The sequence below is a fragment of the Patagioenas fasciata genome, chromosome 3, assembly GCF_037038585.1.
Source record: "Patagioenas fasciata isolate bPatFas1 chromosome 3, bPatFas1.hap1, whole genome shotgun sequence".
NCBI classification, from domain to species: Eukaryota; Metazoa; Chordata; class Aves; order Columbiformes; family Columbidae; genus Patagioenas; species Patagioenas fasciata.
In genome coordinates this window covers 7,092,619-7,115,755 of record NC_092522.1, presented here as the reverse complement: position 1 = coordinate 7,115,755, position 23,137 = coordinate 7,092,619, and the positions used below count along the sequence as shown (strand labels likewise).

Genomic DNA, 23,137 nt, shown 5'->3' with positions numbered 1-23,137 from the left:
GCCCAGAAATCAAAAGCAGAGCCCCCTTCAAATTTCAAGAGGTGGACTTGAGGACCAAGGCAGAGATTTATCTGAAACTTGATTCACATTCAGTGACTTCCAGTGTTTGTGGAGACAGCATCTGCATGTTCTGCAACAATGAAAGCACAGTTTGCACAGAAAAGGATACAGCCCCCAAAGTAATTCAGATTCGACCTTCTGAAGCCTAATTCAGATTTACAATCCTCAAACAACCAATTTTAAATAAGAGGACCTTGAAAAAGAAGAAACAAGCCTAAATACTCCTGTCACTTTTTTTCTCTCCCATCGGTAGTATCTGATTAATCAAAGCTCCAATTAACTAAAAGTTACTCTGTTATTTTCATGCAGCAGCACCTATGCTATACTACGGTGTTGTTTTTTTAATTTATTGCTGCTTAACTTGTTTCTCCAAAACCCCTAAATCATACAAGTAATCCAATCTACTACCATTTGTATGCATTCACTGAGCTTAAATGAAAGAAAAATCAGCCTATGTTATTTTTAAATGATTTTTTTTTCAACTTGCTTGTCTTCTCATAAATTTCTCCATATATTTTTCTAAATATTGAACAGCTTGTCTCTTTCTTCCTTCAGATATCATGCCCACTGCTTCCAAAACAGCAACCAAAAAGCAGCTGATTTAGAGATGGATTTTCTTAAGATTACAAACAAAGCAAGTGTCAAACTTTCATAATAACCCTTTCCCCTCCAAGTTCTTCAGGCGGTATTAATTTGCATTTAAATTAATTAAACTAAAAATGTGGAAGCGCATCTCAAGGGAGTTAAGACTATTGCATGTTATTCTAGCACGTTTGCTTGAGGAAAACATTCTCTTCCCCCAGACTTGGGCATTGAGGAGACTTGCCTTTGGGATGGAAAATTTTGCCAAAAACCTTATTTTTCCCTGTTGAAGCCACAGGAGCGTGTTTAAGAGTTACCGGAGCCGCAGAAATGTAATTGCAGTTATGGGCCTCAATTCACGGGCTGACGGATGCGCCAAGGGCTGCACAACAGTATCGCATTTATCAGCACATGGGTATCTAGTCCTAGTCAACTGCTTTGTGTCTGTTATTTAACACGGTATAAATAGATTCCCAAGCCAAAATGACTGACGAGACAGCTGATATGAAGTAGCGCTGTTTAAAATAGTTATAATAGGAAAAAATGAGTAAGCAATAAGTGACATCTAAGGTCTTACTTACCATAAATTCCTGTTGAAATACAGGGAAATGCCTGCAAAACAAAGAAAAGAAACAAACAAACAAACAAGTGAGATTTCTGTTTGACAAAATTTTTATCAAAACCAAAGGCATCAAAACCAAATGCCTGTTTTTCAACACCCAGAGATTACATGTTGTAGCCTTTGCTGTTATGACATTCAGTTCACGGGCATTTTCATGTCATTATATGAAACATATTCCATATGTTTTCCTTGCTGCCATGTTAATAAAGCTGCATTCTTTTTCTCATCTTGAGCTATGAGCAACACTTGAACCCAGAATCATTATTAAAACTGCCTTTTGAGCTAAAAATTATTACCATAAGCTAAAAATTAACACCATAAGGTAGTACAGTAGGGGAAAAAAAAAAGGGTCATATTCTCTGGATAGAGTTAGACAATGTTTCTTCAGTAGTAAAATAACCTTGGCCAGCTTAAACCCTGCCCTCCACTGCCTCTTTGCCATGCCCTTGTTCACTATAACCTCCTCTTTTTTTATTTCAGAGCCTTTCATTTTTAACCTCAGCTCTTTCTTGCGGTGTGACTCAACACAGCTGTACTGGTACCACAGAATCACAGAATGTTATGGATTGGAAGGGACCTCGAAAGCTCATCCAGTCCAATCCCCCCGCCGGAGCAGGAACACCCAGATGAGGTTACACAGGAAGGAGTCCAGGCGGGTTTGAATGTCTCCAGAGTAGGAGACTTCACAACCTTCCTGGGCAGCCTGGTCCAGTGTCTGTCACCCTCACTGAGAAGTTTTTTCTCAAATTTAAGTGGAATCTCTTGTGTTCCAGTTTGTACCCACTGCCCCTTGTCCTATCACTGGTCGTCACTGAGAAGAGCCTGGCTCCATCCTTGTGGCACTCATCCTTTATATATCTGTAAACATCAATGAGGTCACCCCTCAGTGTCCTCCAAGCTCCAGAGCCCCAGCTCCCTCAGCCTTTCCTCATAGGGGAGATGCTCCACTCCCTTCATCATCTTTGTTGCCCTGCGCTGGACTCTCTCCAGCAGTTCCCTGTCCTTCTGGAACTGAGGGGCCCAGAACTGGACACAATATGCCAGATGCGGTCTCACCATGCCCCTTCTAATACACCCCAGGATGCCATTGGCCTTCCTGGCTGCAAGGGCCTAGTGCTGGCTCATGGTCATCCTGCTGTCCACCAGGACCCCCAGGTCCCTTTCCCCTATCAAAGGTTTGCAAATGGTGGGGGAGAGGAGCTAGAAAGTGCCGGGTGAAAAGAAAGGGGACATTTTTGGGTCAGCTTGGACATCAAAGAAAAAGCAATATGCAACAAAAGATGGTTATAGCCACGGTGCCAGGAAAAAAACCTTGACAATTTACGTTCCTCTGAGCTGTATACGTTCTCTGGAGATTTGCATTTCCGTGAGCCAGAGTCAGTTTTCCACCAGGAGAAACCAAAGCTGTACATGGTTTCACAAGAGAGACGATTTTCTTTGTGTGCAGTTGATATGTGATATCACCTTTGCCTCTCACCTCTGCACTGACAGCAAACACAGCTCAAAGGTACCTGAGCACCTGGGACCAAAGTCTCAAATATCCACCCTCAGGCTCCCCTCCAGATCCCCTGGCGATGAGTCATCATACAAAAGAAAGGAATTCTTCTTTACTTAATCACACAGGAAAACATTATTCAAAGCTAATGCTTGCTTTATATTTAACCAGGGAATTAATTAGGGAATGGTGATTAAGAAAGGAGAGGTCTAATGGAAAAATATATCCTCCCCTCCCCTCTGAAAATACTTAAGCAAAATAAAGTGGGGGAGAATTATAGTCTCGTTCCTTCTCGCAACTGCTACAACTTACATCCTGAAAAATACTTAGCTTTGTAGTTTGTACCCAATAAATCACAAAGAATCAGCTCTTTAAGGAAATGAGTAACGGAGTAGGGAGGGGAAAAAAGAAGAATGAAACCCAACCAACACACAGTTACAGAGCTCAGGCTGAGGTGGGAAAGAGATGCTCCAGCAACGAGAGAGAGGCATAAAGGACGATTTTTGTCCCATTTAGCAACGGATTTTAAAATTCCCCACTGTTGAAGCTTCACATGTTAAGAGATAATTGCTCCAAACAAGTGTTCGCTTTTCCATTCTTCCCACAACTTGAGTTACAGCACATGATTTAGATGCTCTGATCGGCCACAGGGAACAAATAACTGAGTATTCAAGGCTCCTTCTCTCACCTGCCACACAACTTTGGGCAGGGAGAAACAGTCCTGCAGCACCTCTGAATTCCTCTCAATCCTGCAGCTCCTTGGGCAACACCACACGGTGCCCATGGGCAGCAGAACCACCCCCAAGGACTTCAGATCATCACCCACCTGGGGGATCATGGGCTGGGGAGGTTCTGCAGCCCCTAGGCAGCCAAAGAGCCTCACGTGATCCCCCCATGTCGCTGCAGATTTAGCATCTGCACAAAGCAAAGGGTATCTGGCTGATACAGCGTCCAAGCAAGATGCATCTACTGAAAGCCCTGATGGCCATCTCAAAGGGATCTACAAGACCGGCTGCTGCACCACGGGACAGGCCCTGCAAACACCATCAAGACCTCGCACGGCAACTGGGGCGGCTGGAGCTGAGTGCCCCAAGGAAAACCTGCAGGCTCCAGGGGACCGGGCTTGCTTTTCAGCTTTGCTCAGGGAAGAGCAGAGGAGACAACCGCGTCTCCAGCGCTGCACGTCAGATGCTTGTCACATTCGTTCATCTTCATTCACAGAATACACTGCTCTCAGGCTGTTTAGCAAGCTTTAGCTAGCAATTTGTGTGTTGTGCCTGTTTCTTAATACCTGCTTTAAAATTACTGCGTAGACACATCATAATCATTATCTTGCTTTCAGTTTCTGTCATGTACCTGAAACATATCTGAACGGAGCTACAAGAGTGTGTAAAATCCCATCAAGCTCCTTCCGAACACCGGTCTGTGCCGTAACTCAGATGAGCTCTGCCGTTTCCCTCATTCAGAGATGCTCACAGCAGATGTAATTTCGTAAAATGTGACAGTGCTTTTATTCATTCAAGAAAGGTCCATGCCTGAGATCACATATCAACTGTGTTTCCTCTTGGCTCCCAGGGAGACAATTTAGTCTCGATGTCAGGTTGAAATTACTGGCAGAGCAGTAATGGGGAACTCACAGCATGGATTATCAACATACTACAATATTTGGCTTATGGACAAAAGACGTTAAGGTTTCTAACCTTTTCTGTGCATAATATCTTAATTATATATATGATTTCAATAAAAAATTCAATTTCACAGTAGGACACATTCATTCCTGTTTCCACAATAAAACGTTTCTCATCTTAGTTTGTTGCCAGTATCTACTATTGACTAACCTTTAAATTCTTTGCTACTGAAGTCGCGTGATTTCTTTTTACTTCGGGACTAATAAGAAATGCTACCCTGACAGCACTCAAAACAGACACAGCTCTGGAGTAGAACACAAGTAATAAAAGGAAGAGCTTCCTACTATGCTGCTGCCATCATCTAGAGAGAAGGAGCAAATTAAATCAGCTGTGTGAATACTGTAAGTGATTTAATTCCTGTAGGAGAGGATGTGGGCAACTCACTCAGCCTCTGGTACTTTTTAATCTAATGTTTCTTCACAAAGGCTACAGCAGCAGTGCTAATTAGGATGAAACGTAATGCAGTTCCATGAGGAAAATGTACAATAGTCACCATGTGGAGGCCAAGTCGGACTCCAAGACATTTCAATAAGAGGGACCTGAGTATTTAAATACTTAAGGGCTTGTCTACAACAAGGGGTTCTAGTTCACACTGAGCTGCAACGTATTAACTGTTATACATTAGATGAATACAATTGCTATGTCTACATGACCAGATACCTCCTACCGCAGTCCTAATAACTGCTACCACAGAGCAAGGACTTCCTTCAAATTAAGAGCTCAGCATTCTGCACCAGCATCCCAGTGTCGTTTCTGCCACAACCAAGCCCCATTCAAGGTAAGTACTTTTCTTCCAGCAGATAATACAGCAGACAAAAATAATACTGAACACAGATTTGAGCTTTCTCTGATTTCACTGCATCACCTCGAGAAAGCAGACTGAGCCTTTTCTTTGGGAGCCAATCCTTCATGCAGCTTTCACCACTGAATCTTCAGGAACTCATGAACTTTTAAGAAAGTCTTTATTTTTAATAAAATTGCAAGTAGAAGCTCCTGAACTGTTTGCCTCTATCTCCTTGACATTGTAGGGAGTTACTCATCCGCAGCCTCTATTTCTCACCTTCTGCCTCTTATTAACCACCAAGTGGGACGTTGCCCCAGGTCTTGGCTTTGAGTACTGCATTTTCCATAGCGGTCAAGAAAACGATATGCGGTCATTTTATGGATCAAAACAAATTAACTCGCCTACCACTTTGAAAGACTGTCCCTGCAGCACCTTAGCAGCATTAACAAATTGCAGAAGCACTAACGCTCAGGCTAAAAGAAGACCCAAAGCTCCAATAACTCTCCATGTCAGACAAGCAGATGCTGGAAGTCTTGCATCAACAGGAGGAGAACACCCCACTCCTGTCACTCATGGACCTGGCCCAAAACTCAGCCAAACCGTGCTCATGAGTTGCCTCATTTTCTTGTTTTTAAAGCTGGACCTAAGCTTTTGTTTTCCATTTCATTTATACCACAATATTGTGGGAAGATGAGTTCCTCTGGGCAGTAGGCAATCTTGTCTTAAAAACAGTACAGTGAGCACCTTGGTGAGATTGTTTGTCTTAGAGCTGGTGATTGCCTTACGAACTGAAGTGGCAGATGAGTGGGCAGAGAGAAAATTGCTTGTTTAAGAGCAGCCCAGACAACACCGCTCTGCTGCGATCCATGGGGGCCAATGCCAGAGGGATTCTGCAGAGGTAAAGCAGAGGGTTACGAGGTAAAGCTGCCTGTGCTACAATGAGCTCTGCTGGGTAGAGTTACAGCATAATACAGAAATGTTCACACCTTAAGTTCCCACGTATGTTTTCAAAAAGTTTACTGTAACGCAAATATATATTTGTAATAACTTTGTAGAACAACATGGATTAATAACACTCTGGTTTCCTTGTCCAGGAACTACCTCTACGACTTGTTATGTCCACCTTAAAGAAAAATACCACCTAAAACCTATGCTTTCTGCCACAAAAACAAACCACCCACAACAAACATGTTTAGATAGCAAGCTACGAATACCTTTTAATATGCAACACCAAAAAGCTGTGGCATGTACATCACGGCATTACAAAGTGCTGTTTATCTAGACTGTGGTACAGCACTATGAAAACTAAGTATCAGCGAAACCACAAAGTAAACTAATTTAAATGGTATCAATTGTTTGAATAATTTATTTTCACAACAAGATTTTGTTGGTTGAATCTAATGGGTGGTGAAGAGCTGTGGAGGAGAACATAATGGTGTACATTTATCACTTGGAACTTGTGGTCAAGGTGTTACAAAGGCAGGGAATGTACAGGACCTCAGCCACGAAATGGGAAGATGGGAGAGAGTTTGCCGTAGTTTGACATAAGGTGTTTTTCACTTCCCTTGTTCGGCTGGGAATGTGCATTTTGTAGTCCTTACCCCACCCTATGTGTTGCTGACATTTGGAGGTGAATTATGGTTGTCAAGCCAGAATATGAAACAGCAGAGAAGGTACGATCCTGGCTGAACATCGAGAAAACCTTTCAATTGTTTTAGTAGCAGCAAATGACATTTAACCACCAGTTGCATACGCTGCAGACCCATTGTAATTGTTACTTCTGATGTACAAGCAGAGAGATTCAAAACTGGAAACCCTTCAAGATCATCCATGCCCACCCGGGGAGCTGGTGGACACAAACCTAACACCAAGTGCCCCCAGCAGTACCACTTACCTGCTCAATCCCCACAGCACTTTAGCACAGAATCATAGAATTATTTTGGTTGGAAGAGACCCTCAGGATCATCGAGTCCAACCATAACCTGACTTCGGCACTAAACCCTGTCCCTAAGAACCTTATCTATGCATCTTTTAAACCCGCCCAGGGATGGTGACTCCGTCACTTCCCTGAGCAGCCTGTTCCAGTGCCTGACATGAAGAATTTTTTCTGAATATCAATCTAACGCTCCCCGAGCACGACTTGAGGCCATTTCCTCTCATCCTGTTACTTGCTACTTGGGAGAAGAGATCAACCCTCTCCATGCTACAACCTCCTTTCAGGTAGTTTAAGATAGTCGTATGGCATTAACACCCAGTACTCCCATTCTCCCTTTTTAGTCTATTATCTCCGTTGTGCAGACACCGGCTCTTGCACTACACAACCACAAACAGAGCTCAACAGTAGGATGAGAGCACAAGGAAGGCAGAGGGAGGTAAGTGCATTAACTAACGAGTTACCACCAGGAGAAGCAGCAAACCACTGTGCCTTTTCCCTTGCTGTTAGTCTGCCCTAGCTTAATTTCTGTGAGCCTAAACAGTCTGAACCCAGTTATAGCACCATTTCACAGTGTGTATCAACTAACTTCAGTATCAGCGATGCTGACACTCCTTGTTCATCAGCCAAAACTCCTAAAAAAAACTGGGTGCCTTAGATGCTTTTCAAAACAACGTGCTCTGTTACATCACCTAACTCTAAAAAGCACAATAAACCTATAAACTTTTACCTCTTAAGCTGCACAAAATATTGACAGGGTACATACATACACATTTAAGATATTGGTAACATCAAACATTCAGAGCCAAGTTTCACTACTTTTACTACATCAAACTTACAAAACAAACCATTTCATAAACCACTAACTATAATACTATCCTGCTGCCTTTTTTAAATCCTTATACTGCTATTTGGAAGGAAAATAAATTAAAAACTTCTGTTATTTCCCCATCAATTTCCCATCATAAATTCTGTATTTGTCATCACTCTCAATTGTAATTTAATGAACAACAAATTTTGCAAGTAACTATCATTAAAAGAAGCCTTATTAATAGAAAACCCTAGTGCAATTCTCTATATTTAAAATGAAGAGGAAAAAATAAATGAAAGAACTGAATATGAGAATATTTAAACTCGGTTTTCATTACAGAACATATTAGAATGTTTATTAATCTATCTTTCAAGAATACAAAAGTAATTATTGCCTCAAAAAATGAGTCCCTTGAATACAGCAGATCCCACACAAACCTTTAGGCATCCAGACCAGCTTCCTTATCCACACACCGGCTACAACATGAGCTACAACATCCAGCGGTTCAGCACGGTCAGAAACACGGGGCGTGCAAGTGCCAAAAAAGCTGGGGGGAATTTTCTGGCAAAAACATCAGCATTTGGCTATTTTACATGCCTAGAAGCTGACATGCGAGCTATGTGACAGTTCTTGAACGATGTAGATAGCTGACAAAATACTGGTCATGCAACTACGGTTGAAGTTCAGACTCGGATCCAATGTGAGACGTTCGTTCTATATCGTGGCTCAAGACTTTCCTGTGCACCTTCATTTACAAAAATGTAAGTTAATATTGTACAGTCATAGGACAAGTGGTTTAGAAAAATTATACACAGCAGTAGCTCAATTTTAAATAAACATCTAATAATTATCGAGACAGGACCTGTTGCAAAGCTGCTGAAAGTTGATGGGAGGACTCCTATTTAAAAATGAAAAAAGATGTAACAGGTCCATAGAGAACTTCATCATCACTCAGAAAACCAAAACAAATGTGTGTCGGTTTTTTACAGGATCTCCGCAAGTCTTCCCTGCTGGTTACACTTAAATACTGCTCCAGATAAATATTTACCATAAAGACTGTGGGTTTTCTTTAAGTCTGTTTATTTATACAAAAGGGCAGTTACTGAAAGAGGCCACCTGAGAGGTTAAAAGGGCCAGAAGAACATCTTTAATATTTCCTGTTAACCAAACTAAATAGATCGAGGGGCTGTGCGGGATTCTCTTCCTTTGATGATGTCTTTGCCACAAAAGCGACAACGTTCTCATTGTCAAATCGTGTGTCTCATTTTGCACTACGAGTGACAATTTTGCTTAATTTTTACTGAAATAATTAAAAAGTTTCAGCCAAAGAACATTCACCCAGCAATGAGAATGTTGAAAATACTGAGGCATCACTACCAAGATTCAGAAATTATTTTTAGCAGCTGTGTATTCTAACTTTATTTGAATTTAAAATAGATTTTTGAAGACACTGAAAACAGCTGCTACAATGAACTACACAAGATTGTAGTATGTAGTATGAGGACTGAGCATATGAGTAGATTGAGCATTGTAGTACGGGATTAACTTAAAAAGATTCACTACTTGAGGAATCTCACCAAATCTGTATTTTAAAACTTTCAAATGTATTGTCTTCCAGTCAGTAAAAGTAATAACTCAATTAACTGCCAGATAAAGACCTGGACTGAAAGTTGGTCAAATAACTTCTTTGATTTCCCCAAGTATAAACTCAGTTGTGGGGTGGGGGTTGTCTGTTTTTCCTCTAAACTGCACATTTGTAGTTAGAATGAAAGATTAAAGGGGAACTATGGACTAACAGTTTGGCACACATTTAAAAAAAAATAAATCATAAACTATTCCTATTTAGAAATCCTCAGAAAGTAATTTGTATGTTTTAAACAGCTGCAGAATAGCAGAGGTTGGAAAGCACTAGAGATTGCCCAGTCTAACCCACTGGCTCAAAGCTGGTCACCCAGGACCATGGCCAGTCAGGCTGGAGCATCTCCAAGGATGGAGACCCCACAACCTCTGTGGACAACCTCTTCTGCTGTTTGACCAACCCTAGAGTTTAAATGGGAGTAGAGCGGAAGGATCATCTCCCTTGACCTGCTGGCAATGGTCTTCCTCATGCACCCAGGAGGCTGGTGGCCCTCTTCTCCTCAAGGACGCATTGCTGGCTCAGGGTCAGCTTGTTGCCCACCAGGACGACCTCTATTTTCCATCTGGTCACTCCCAAGCATGTACTTGTGCATGGGGCCTATTCCTCGCCAGGGGCAGGACTTTGCATTTCCCTCTGCTGAACTTCAGGGGGTCCTCTCTGTCTGATTCTCCAGCCTGCCAGAGGCCCCCTGAAAGGCAGCACGACTGTCTGGTGTATCAGCTGCTCCTTTCAGCCTTGGATTGTCTGAAAACTCCCTGGGGTGCTTTCTTCCCCATCATCTAAGTCACTAATGAAGACCTTTAGAAGTACCGGCCCCACTATTGATCCCTGGGGTTCACTACCAGTGACTGACCTCCAGTTGGACCTTGTGCCACTGACCACAACCCCTTATTCCCAGTAGCTCAGCCAGTTTTCAGTCTGCCTCACACACAGCAAAAACTATAGAGGGAAACATGACGATTGGATTTATAAGACAGCATCTGCCTAGGATGTTGAGAAGCCATTGCAGTTGAAACACCGATTAATGCAGCAAAAGCACAGATGATGAGGAAAGAAGAAAACACCAAATGAGAACCTAGAACAGATTTTGTTTTTTTCCTTTCTACACCAACCCATGCCAAAACAGGCTTGAAATGAATGATGAATTGATTTTGAACCACATCTGTTATGCACTTTTAGCCTCAGTACAGAAAAGTTATGAGCTTCCTTTGTGCCAAACAGCAAGAAATTACCCCCCCCAATCCCCTCCCTTGGCTTTTTCAAAAAGAGAACGGGACGTTCACCTACGCGCCCCATATGGCATCAGCCTCTCGGCACCGCAGAGCATGGAGCAGTTCTACATTGGCCTCTGGAGTCCCTGAACTACCAGTATCTAGTTGTTTTGTGAAAAAGAGCTTGAACGTGCAACTTCCTTCACAAGAACACCACAGACAGAGCCCTTATTACTTTCTAACATGGAGAATATTGACTATTTTCAGAAGACTAATAACACTGTTTAATTATCCTTCAAAAAAGAAAACAAACCTGTTGTATTAAGGGATTCCAATTCTTTAGCCTCAGAGGCCACCTTCACAGAGGTGGTTGGGCATCTCACCCCTACCACCATATTTCTACTCACAAGATCCCGCAGGATCCGCTGACCTCATCTTCCGTGAGTATTGCTAAGAGGAAAGATAAGATCCAGCTTCATCTCACTTAAGCCGTTTTGAGGCTGGACTTCAGGTCTAAGGTTCTCTCTACAGTTAATAAAGAGGGTAATTCAGCTGATTCTGGTCAAATGAATGGCACTCATGGGGAACTGCTGACTACAGAGTGAAGCTAGATACCTAAGCTAAATTTAGGTGAAACAAATCTCTCCCTGAGCACAGGAAATCATACATGTTTGCCAGAAAGCACATTCAGGAACTCTCGTTCTCTTGAGTCTTAACCACAGGAATATTCTTTCCATTGATTCAGTACAAAATCACTTCTAATAAAAAATGATGGGCCAGACTTCTCCAGCTTCATGAGATCATCTGTGGTAGTCAGCCTCATGGGTATGATGGCAAAAGAGAACCTAAAACAGTCCAGGAAAAGGTCTGTCTGGCACAATCCTGCCTCAGACAGAAATACACACATGCTAGCACTGAGCAGGCACCTCCAGGCCAGTAAACACACTCTGTTTCTCAAAAGGGCTAATTAAGAACCACACAACATCCCCAGTCTTGGACATAGGTCTCATTTCCAGCAGAGCAGCTGTGAAAATCAGATCTGCTGGCCACAGCACAGGCTCCTGGTAGCCCAGGGTCATTTCCACCCCACGGAGTACAAATGCTGAGACATCCATTGAGCTCAGAAGACACAGATATTATTATTGTAAGTCTGGCCCGAGCCCACACAGGCTGGTAGGAGAGGACATACCTAATGCAGCATTAGCATCTCCAGCATACAGGTTGCTACGCTTACTAACATATTCTTAACAAGCTCAAATTTAGTGCCCTAGGTCCCTGATGCACATCTACAGATCAATACTAGCTTTACGTTTATAACAGTATCAAATTAAAAGAAAAAGGAAGAAAACCCCGTAAGACTATATTAATATGAAAACATTTGAAGGGAGATGTTCAGCAGCAAGGAGTTGGACTCAATGATCTTTGTGGGTCCCCTCCACCTCAGGACATTTTATGATTCTAAAAGCATTTGCTGACTGCTTCATCCTTAACACTGGGTTAGCCTGTCCTTACCGCTTCACCTAAACCAACATACCCAGAGAAAAACCAGTGCACCTTTTCCTGTGGTCTGATTCACATTTGAGCCAACCTTGCAAGAAAAAGCCATTAAATGACATTAACGTAGTATTGAGATAATTCTCTGACAACTAAGAATAATGAGGTAAATTAAGGGCAGATGGAGGTTGAGGCTTTCCTCTAAATGTCCTTAATTTTGTAGGTTTTAGACATACCGTCTCCTGAACCTCGGTGCTATTTTAGCTTTATCATTTGTGATATTTATAGCTCCCATTTATATAAGTAATACGTAATTTTAATGCAGGTCTAATAGTTCCAACTGCCATTGACACAGATTGTAAAATGAAAAAGGGAGGATACCTCGTTGAATAAGAGGCTATTTTCTTTCCTTCCTGCCACCTTCGCCGCTGCGACAGAGAGGGTTAATGTCTTATTTGGATTCCAACCTTGTCAACACATCAAAGATCCTCCCAGGTGAAGAGGAGCAGGGCTGTGCAATTGATCTCCCCTCACCTGTAACGTCTGTGTCACTCTGGTCCAGGGTGAGCCACTGAAATGCGTGTTTCTTTTTGAGAGAGGTAAGAGAGCTGCTGATTGCCTTGAAGAAGTACATGATGATGAAAGGTATGAGACAGGAGTAGACCTTGGGAAATGTCAAGGGAGATCACAGTCAAAATTGCCTTCTTTAGCCAGAATAAATAACAGCAGTTGTGGATTACGCGACTGTAATTCTGTTGAGGAGGGCTGGTAACATAAATCACGATAAAGGGAACTTGAGACTCTTTTTAAAGACCAAGGAGATTATTTGTATTGTTTAAATTATTTTCTACTGTTTCCAGGCACAGTCTCTACAGATGTTTCTATGGCTATCGTGAGCCCCCTCAATGCAGTATTTTCCCCCTTCCTATTTATTCTCTGCTGTCACCCCAAATGTAGCTTTTTCCTTTCCGTCCCTCCACCCTGCCCCAGGTGACAGATTGCTGCCATCCACCCCATCCGGAATTCACTGCTTCCATCATCACTTCCCTTACAGCTGTGGCACATCTGCTTTCACATCCACTTCATGATTTTTCCTAAGGCCCTTCCTTGCTCCCAGCATCGCTGGAGCCTGTGCAAGAACAGCAGCAGCTACAGGAACCTCATCACCATCTGTGCCTTGATTCGGAGCCATCACAGGCAGCAAGAAAACCTCGACTTCGAGCGCAACCCAAATCTTATTTCTACTATTTTTTCCACTTTCAAGCTGCCGCCAAATGACACAAACAAGTTAAGCTGCACCGATATCGCCAAAAACGGGTCAACAACTCTGGATGCCTCATTCCTGGTGCAGTGAGGCTGGTCCAGAAAATGGAAAAGTGGCTGAAAAAAGGTTTTGGAAAAATCAGTGGTAATGTGCTCAGTGGGACATTCAGAAAATGAGGAGTCTCAAAGAAAGGCCAGCCCAGGTTTGCAGGTTCAGACCCGTTTCCACATTCTGAGTGACCCCAACAGCGTTTCTACCAAGTTGAATGAATCTGCATAATGCTTCACTGGGCATCAGCAAAGGTGTCAAGATACATCTCAATAGAACTTCTACGTCAATCAAGAAAAGTCAACATGTAAGTTGGGAAAAATAAAATATATATTTTTTTTCTCTAATATCTTCAAGCTTTCATTCTCTTACACACATTTATTCTTTCAATAGGTGCTGCTGCAAAAATAAAAGGTTAATGACTTTAAATGGAAGTGTGACTTTAATTTTCTGAGTCCTCCTGTTTAATATAATGATCCAGACACATTTTTGTATTGGATTCAAGTAAAACTTAATGCCTTGTCAAATTCTTCCAATTTTCAAATGTTTTGGATGTAAATAACTGGTACGTATATTTTTAAAATAGCAGCATAGAGTCATTGTGGTTGGAAGAGACCCCTCCAGATCATTGAGTCAAACCATAACCATAAAAGCAGCAAAACTGGAGAAAAGGTATAAAGATACGGATAGATAGATAGATTTTTTTAGAATATGTATTTCCCAAATGAAGAGAACTGCACAGAATAATCAAAATGGACCAGAAAAATATAGCTATCGCTTTGATTTTCCTGTCTTTTCTGGTTGAGTTGCCTCCTGATGCCCTTTTTCGTTTTTACAAAAAAGCATATTGAGATCCTTGTGCTGTTGCTTTGAATGTCTTCCTTTTTAAAGGCAACACAGACATGCGAAGGTCTAAACCAGAGACACATTATTATTCAAGAAACGTTATAAGGAGCAACCACTTGCATTACTAATACTTTATCATTCATGCAAACCATTTAGCGTGAGAGATAAAAGCAGGATATATATATATATATATATATTTCTAAACAGCTATGTATGCCAAATAGATATCGGTTCTGGAGAACAAATATAGCACGCAAAGGGAGGAGAGGAGGAAAAGGGAAAAAAAAGAACAAAAAAAAACACAACAAAAAACCACACACTAAAAAAACCCTAAAAGCAGTGAGGAAAATGGGTGAAATTAAGAACTTGCATCTGTGGACATTAAAGTTTTAAGACACTGGTTTTACAACTTCTTGTTTTCAAACACTTTTAAGAGAATTAAGAAATAAGTGAAATGTTGTGTACAGTGTGCTACGGTAAAGGACTGTATAAAAGATAAATCAAATGTTTGCGTTAAGGCCCCAGTTCATCTTTCTGTCTTTTTTCCAAGCTCCCATTGATTTCAGTGAGAGTTCAGCACATTCAGCGACTCCAAGACGGGGCTTGGATTTTTGTGTTTCCAGACCGATGCAAAGGCATTAACACAGAGAAATTTCTGCTCGTGCTAATGCGATCTGTATGGCAAGCGATACTTGTTTTTCTTCCTGAGTATATTCCCCTGGTTCCTGTTCTTCTGAGATCTGCTTCAACAGAAGCCTTCTGTCTTGCATTAAAATACAGTTATGAAATTCATAACTAAACAGGGCTTCAAAACCATATTGTTTAATCTATGACTTTTCCTCTGACAAGTGTGAAAACGTGTGCAATATGACAGAAGGTTTGCTATAGTAATTGCATGTTGTGATTGAATGATAGAGTAACAACCGCGGAAATAACTGTCTTGCCCAAATTGCTGCAGAAGGTAAGTTGCTCCTGTACAGTTTTAACTTATGCACCATCTGTTTTGCCAGTCCTTTAAATGTTCCTTTAACTAGAGAAGGGATTTTATTGTTCGTATAGGCATTGCCACACTTTCTCTGACCTTTTTGCACATTTTCCTTTGGAAGGAATGTCTCTTGGTCTTTCTGTGTGTCCCTCCCTTTCAGCCCTGCTCTCCCCACCTGAGGCTCATCCATCCACCACCACATCTAACACACCTACCAGCCATGGCTTTTGAATTGTTGCCACGTCAGCCAGCAAAGAGGAGATTATATATATATATATATTTATATATATAGGCAAAATGTGGAGGTCCTTTTGAGTATTTTTCCAGTAGATGGAGACACATCCACAAAGTGTTTATTTCCCTAAAAGTTGACGTTATTAACCCATCAGTTCAAGAATAAAGTCATCTTCCAAAATTACTACTATAGTCAAGACTTACCCAGTTGTGAGAGAAGAAATACGTTTGGATAATAATCACATCGTAGAGTTGAATTAAAATCCCAAATCATTTGTAATATAGCACTAAGTAACACTACATTAAACTTAACAGATTAGCAAGACACTAATTCTATATTAAAAAAAATTGAACAGATGAAGTTAAAAAAAATGAACAAAAAACCTCTTCAGCTGAAGTCTATGCATTGTCCCCTTTATACATCAGCAAAACCCTATGATGAAATAACCAACACTATAAAACTGTGGTGTTATTATAGCATGGCACACAGTGACAGTACATTACAGCAATGAGAACTAAGGATCCTTCGAATCAGACTTGCAGGTGGACAATAAAAAAAAGGGGATATCAATGAAAGCAGCGTGTTGCAAGCTCAAAACAAACAAATGGAGATGTTTCTTCACATAGAGCAGAGTGGATGCCAAACAAAAGAGAAAAGTTTATGGGAGCTGAAAATCAATATTAGAAATTCACCTAAGAAAAAGTCAATGAGGGAATTAAAGCATGAAGATAAAATCTGTGGATCATAAAAAGTCCCTGAGCAATGAAAAGCCAAGGCTGGGAAAGTGTTTGGAAAACTGCTATTAAATCCTTCCCCTGTCCTCACTTCTCACTGAGCATCAGCTCTTGGCCATAGCAAAGGCAGGACACTGAATGAGACACCTGGTCTGACCCAGCGTGGACGTTCATACAGTCTCTTCAACAAACTTTCTGCTTAAGTATCAAGAAAATTATGGATGAGGTAGCAAGAGGAGAGGGTTTTTTTTTCAGGGTAAAATCTGTGAAAATAACAAATTGTGTCAGAACAAAAACTCCCAGCTAGTAGGAGAAGCATGAAAGCAACAAACAGCACAGGTGGACCATGGGCTGGTGGCCAGCTCAGGTGGATGCAGCCCATGGAGCTGTTGATGTACCACTGACAGCCAAGGAGAAAGGCACATGTTGACGGACACCGACTTCACAGAGTCACCAAAGGTCAGAACCAGCCTAAAAGGGATCTCTCTGAAAGGCATGGCACTGTTGCAGTACCAAGGGGTGGGAAAGCCTCCATCACAGGGAAGCAGCACACGAGCCTCCTCTGTCCTGACTGAGACACAGGTGCTTGGAGATCAAGTCTTTCATCCTGATTTTGGCCATGGATGTTCTTGTGAGCAACCCCTCGCCTGTGAAGAACACAGCAGGCAGGGGAGTTTGCTGCACAACACGCTCTTGCTCTCCTATGACATAAACAAGGAACATGTATCACACTAGTCAATGGTAAAAGGGACTATGGACCCTCCTTATTCATGCTGGATTTGCCTCCAGCCCCAACCTTTGAAGATTCCTTCCAACCAAAACTATTCTATTATTCTATGATCCTCTCTTGCCCTGCGAAGATTGTCTCTCTCTAGTCTTCATCGCGTCTTCGCAAGAAGCTTCCCGGTGGGAGGCTTTAGGAAGGACTTCATCCCTGATCAGTGAATAGCTCTCTGAATCAGAAAAATAAAGTACTACATCGCCGTACATTATTAGTGTCCTCTTGCTTTATGACAAAATAAACACGAGGAAGAGGAACGTTTTACACTCTCATGTACATATTAAATACACCATTTGTCATAATGTTTTAAGTATCTGATAGATCTTTACTACTCCTGCTATATCCTTTTTTTCTGTAGCTCAGTGTCCCACCTGAGAGCCGCATTCACATCATTCACCCTCCTAAACAAAAAATACCATTCCTGGCCACATCTTAGGAGCTGAGAACTTTATTTCCCTCTCCAGCCAGCACTATTTTCAAGAAGTCATCCAAAAATCACTTTCAGATCATTTTTTTCCCCAAGGAGTTACAACTAATTAAGAACCCATCCATGTTTTAGCCATTTACATGATTCCACTGTGGATTTTGCAATTTTTATCTGAAGTCTTTGAAGTTTATATAATGTCAGTCATTCTGAGTCATCAGCAAATTACAGCCCTCTTTAGTGCATGGAAACGCTGGAAACGCTGTCAAATATATGGAGCAAAACTGGTCCTAAGACTGCCTCCCTTAATACTACTGTTAACCTCTTTCATCGGGAGAATGGAATTTTTTTTTAATTATTATTCTTTGTATTAATTTATAATCTGCTAATTGATTTTTAATCTATAACTTCTAAAGACTATTAACTTCTGTCTCAGGGTTTTTTTGCCTGCTGTCAATAACTGTGAAGGGAAGCACGCACTGCCCAGGACAGACAGGGAGAGCTGGGCAAAAATAGTAAGAGCATGCAAAAGTGAACAGAAAAGATGGAGCCAAATACACCTAATGTTTCAGTCAAGTTTGGACCTGTTCTAATGATAAATGAGAGAAACAGTTTGAACACTACGTGTAATTAACAGTGGTCCCTGACCGTTCCACAAGTGAGGCACAAAGGTGTCTCATTTCTCTCCTTCAAAATGTGCCTTAAAACCTTTTATTTTTACATCAGCATTCAAAAAATGTGACAAAACATAACCTGGTGTTACAATGAGCCTGCTTCAAATCACGACAGCCAACACCAGCTCTTCAGTGGGCTCCTGGTCTTCAAGCAGAGCTCTTAAATACACCAGCAATAAAAAAGCATCAGCTGTGACTGATTTGGTCTCTTGAACTGCTGGGATCAGTAAAGACAACCCATAAATTCTTTATGGACTAAAAATGCAGAACATTAAAATATACAGATTAAGCTAAACCCATTTTAATATAATTCAGGATTTTGGCTGCCACTTCACCCATAATTAACATCAACGCTAATACGTTTTACTGTATTAGAACAAGTATAGCCATAAGTCTTGCATTATGGTATGGAACAGAAAGCGGCCAACTCCATAATGCAACTCAGAAAGACCATATGTTATCTGGCAAATTGTAGTCACTTCTATGTCCATCCTGCAGCTGCAACACTCCCTGGTGAGGTCCCAAGTCCTGAGAGCTCCCAGGATGTGGCTGCGCCATCGTTCGGGATACTGAAGGGTAACAAATAATCATGTACAGAAAAGCCTTGTCTGGGAATTGTAATATTATGCCCATTGAAGGTAAACTGGGGAATGGTAGAGGCTTGAAAGGGAAAACCCATGAGGATACAAGTCTTGCTCTAAGAACACTACCCAGGTCAAAGAGATTCAGAGAACATTTGGCTGCAATCGCAGACACCATTAAACCATAAATTTATCCAGTATATTCATGTGAAAACTCCAAGAAAAACAAGTAACAAACCTAATTCATGCAACACTAGCATGTACCTCCTCCATAATGATTTTACTTGCTACACGTGTGGACAAATAAGAGGAGAAAAGTGAAAAGGGTCCATCCCCACCTCAAAGTTTTTTAGGAAATTCCCAGAAAACAGAGACTCCTGTATTAGAAATGCATAAGGGAAAAGACTGTTTCAAGTTTTACTTGCTACCTTGTGAAACTTCAGTATGAGATAATCTCTTTTTTAACTATTATAAACATTTATACTCTAAAACCATCATCCATTCTTGTGAAATTCTGCAATGCAGAGTATTTGTTAACTTTGAGAACTTGCAAATCACAGGGAGCGTGCCGCTTGCTACGTTACGCTTTGACCATCTCACTCCTGCTGACACACAAATTCAGCTGAACCACTGCACTGTGCAACTGCAAGTCAGCAGAACTCTTTACGATCATGGTTATTTCAGAACAGTTTGAACTTCTGAGACTGTTTGGTAAGGTTTGTTGGGTTTTTGTTTTGTTTTGTGCCTAAACTCTTCTGACGCAGCGTTGCAAACTCTCCGGTGCAGTTATAAAGCACCTTTAAAGACATGTGAGCATTTGCTGTGTCACCAATTTCCATGACAAAAAAATAACACAAGCTCTTACTAAGGTAATTAATAGTGTCTCCTGATCATATACATTTCAAGAAATCGATTAAATCCAAAAAGCAATGGGCAAAACCAACAGTTCCACTGTTTTTCCTTATCGTCATGAATTAACTACTCCCAAAAAAGACATGTGATGTCTATTAGCACAGATTTAGGAGACAGTTGTATACAAAACTGAAAATCACTTTTTTCCTCGGCATCATCTCTAATTTCCGAATCTAACAATGGAAATAATTTTACTGCCAATTCAAGTTACAGCACAACTTCAACGTTCTTCTGTTGCAAAATAATTCACCTCACTTCACAAAGGGCAGAAAGGTCCACTCTTTCGTTTTTCATGTCAAAAAAAGACAACATTCATCTACTCTGTTTCTAATTACTGAGATGCAAAAGGAAACTAGTAGATAAATAAATTTTATTCCGCAAATAAAAGCTGATAGACAATACTTTTCACCACAATGTAGATGCTGCCCTTTGCCATGAAATCCATATGTAATGGTCTAAATCCCAGATGGAGGCTATTAATTTCTCTGAGAAACACAGTGTAAACTGATCAAGCTTTGTCACCATGAACTAGAAAGACAACTCTTTGCCCTAAAAAAATAACAGGAGTGTACATTCTCTGCCAGAACTGTTCCTGTTGTGGGGACAAAGTCAATCCTGTCACACACAGGACTGCCAATGGCTGTGCCTACAATGGCAAATTCTGTTTCTGATACCATTAAAACATTTTGCTTTAGCTGCCTTTGTGTTGGTATCATGCTCATTTCATATGTATTGGATACACAGAGGTAGTTTAGCCACAGAAAATATGATTTTCAGTCTCACCAATGTATTCACTTCTTTCCTGAGAGAGAATAATTCAGGAAGAAACAAAGTTGAAAGTGGATTATGCAAGCTATAGGAAAATCAGCTTCACATAAGCATTGTTCTATATTCAATCAAAATATAAGGAGAGGCAGCTAACATTTTGTTAAAGCACAGTGGGATAATAAAGACACCAATCTTGTTGGGTGTTTGGAAACCCTGCAGAAAAAGAGCACACAAAAGTCATTGCCTGAAGTGCTTCCAGCACAGGTGTTTCAGTACAGACACTGCTTATCTTCAACCCAGACACATAAAAACCTGAACCTGACCCAAGACACAGTCCTTGGATAGGCCATTATTTTTCACATTTTAAGAAAAAACATATTCTGGGTGCTACCAGAACTGCAATGATAGGCTTAGCCGAACCTGCCCTAATCTAGGAGCCATTTCCTGGTGAGCGGCTGTCTTGAGTAGGCCCTTAGGGAAGGGGGTGGGAAGTCAACATTTCCAAGGATTTAAATACTGCAAGTATGCCACTCCAATGAACATATCTGCAGCATATCACGATAAGAGATTTTATTGGCCCCGTAAAGCCGGCAAGCCCCAGGAAGGCTGCTGCATATCCTTGACTAAGCCGATTTCTCCATCAAGTAACTATTTACATATAAACAGGCTTTGCTATAAAAGCATGCCATGACATTAAAGATAGAGGGGGAAACAAGTGTTGGAGAGACTGTTTCCAAACACAAGCTCATTTGAAGCCTGCAAAGCATTTCCTTCAGCACACAAAACAATTTCTATTCAGCCACTTCTATCTCACGCACATTTTTAGAAAGATAAGCTCTCTGAGCTACCAATTAGACCATTTAGTTCCTGGGAACTAATGTAATCATACCCTGCATATAAAGATAGCTTTTTAAAGTATTTTTTAACGCTGCCGGTACAGACGTTCAAAAAAGAAAAATCACAAAACTCTAGAATTAATATTGCTCTTACCGTAGTGCGCTCATTCACTCTCCCTTGGATATACTTTTTATTATTAAACGATTCTTTCTGCTGAGCCCTAACTCATTCATTTCACAGAAGCACAATCAAGTCACCAGCATGAAGTATGTCATTTTAAGCATCTTCTGAAGGATGTGCCTGAGCTTGTGGCTTTTCTGACCCTCCAAACCACACAACACTCACCATAAAGGCTTTGTGAACCCCTGGATCCATCAGTGGTACCACCTTGACCAGGATTCAGATGGGCTCACGGCTGCATTTCAGCTGAAGGAGGCAGAACGCCACACACAAACTTTGTGTTGGCTTCGAGCTGCTGATAGTAAAGCAGACAAACCTTAATCCAGCATAAAAGTAATGAGGTACAGAGGGGTAATACCTAATATGACAAGGTTTTTGCAACCCAGCCAACATAACAATTTTATGCCAGAACAGTGCTGCTCAGCACACGGCTGTGGCAGCCTCACCACAGCACTGAGAGCCCCCAAATAGATTTACTGTATCATCAAACCACAGTTGAAATAGGAGCCACTTAATTTCCCAGTGTGGGGTATTCACATGCGGAAAAAAATTTAAAAAATCAGTAGTTAGACATATAGCTGCTTGACTCATTCCCCCCACTTTTTTTTTTTCCGCTAGAGATTAGCTGTGGATAAATCTGTGTGTTTTCTTTTGATCACCGATAAGCTCCCCTTACATCCAGCCTTTTAGAGCTAGATCAGAAGAACAAATTTTGGAAATAGCACACACCTGTCCCTCAGTTTGGCTGACCTGGAAGGTAACCTTGTGGCCTAAAACAGTGTTGATAACACAGGGATGATTTTGTTATCGCTGACAAGCGCTTACGCAAAGTCAAGGCCTTTTCTGCTCCTCACATCACCCATCTGTGGGTGGGCTGGGGGAGCATAAGGAGCTGGGAGGGGGAACAGCCAGGACAGCTGACCCAAGGGATACTCCACACCATATGATGCCATGCCTGGTATGTATTTTGGGGGAAGAAGGAAGGTGGGGACATTTGGAGCAGTGCTGTTTGTCTTCTGAAGTAACCATGAGAGCGCCTGGCTTTCCTGGAGATGGCCGAACACCCGCCTGTCGGTGGGAAGTGGTGAATTAATCCCATGTTTTGCTTTGCTTATTAAGCTGTCCTTGTCCCAACCTGCAAGTTTTCTCATTTTATTGAACCTCTCCCTGTCTCACTGGGAGGGGCATGAATGAGTGGCTGCGTGGTGCTGAATTGCTGGCTGGGGTTTAAACCATGACACTTAGAGAGCTGCCTCCTCACAACAGGTAGTTTTCCCATTTTCTGCTACTGAAATAAACGGTTTCTTGACAATTTTGAAATGTTTTCTTCAAAACTATTTTCAAAAGAATGTAATTTTCAAAGGTGAATTCATAAGACACATAAATAGCTAAGGAATGAAAAACGTACACGAAACAAGTCATTCTGCTGAAATCCTCCTATAAGCACGTGCTTCACCCAAGTGCTTCCTCAAGAATTTGCTTTTCTACCGGTGTCAAGTCTCTCTTCCTGCTGCTTGCAAAGCAGCAGCTTGTACGACACAGGCTGGAA

The 23,137-nt window shown here is 41.4% G+C and overlaps 1 protein-coding gene across 3 annotated transcripts in view; it reads right to left on the bottom strand.

The window, feature by feature from the left end:
- Positions 1–23,137, bottom strand: part of MACROD2 (mono-ADP ribosylhydrolase 2) — an 854,364-nt gene that overhangs the window by 283,375 nt on the left and 547,852 nt on the right. For all 3 annotated transcript variants that reach the window (XM_071805688.1, XM_065835172.2, XM_065835173.2), the window contains exon 7: positions 1,224–1,254. In XM_071805688.1, coding sequence (XP_071661789.1) covers positions 1,224–1,254 — 31 coding nt within the window. The remainder of the gene's footprint in view (positions 1–1,223; positions 1,255–23,137) is intronic.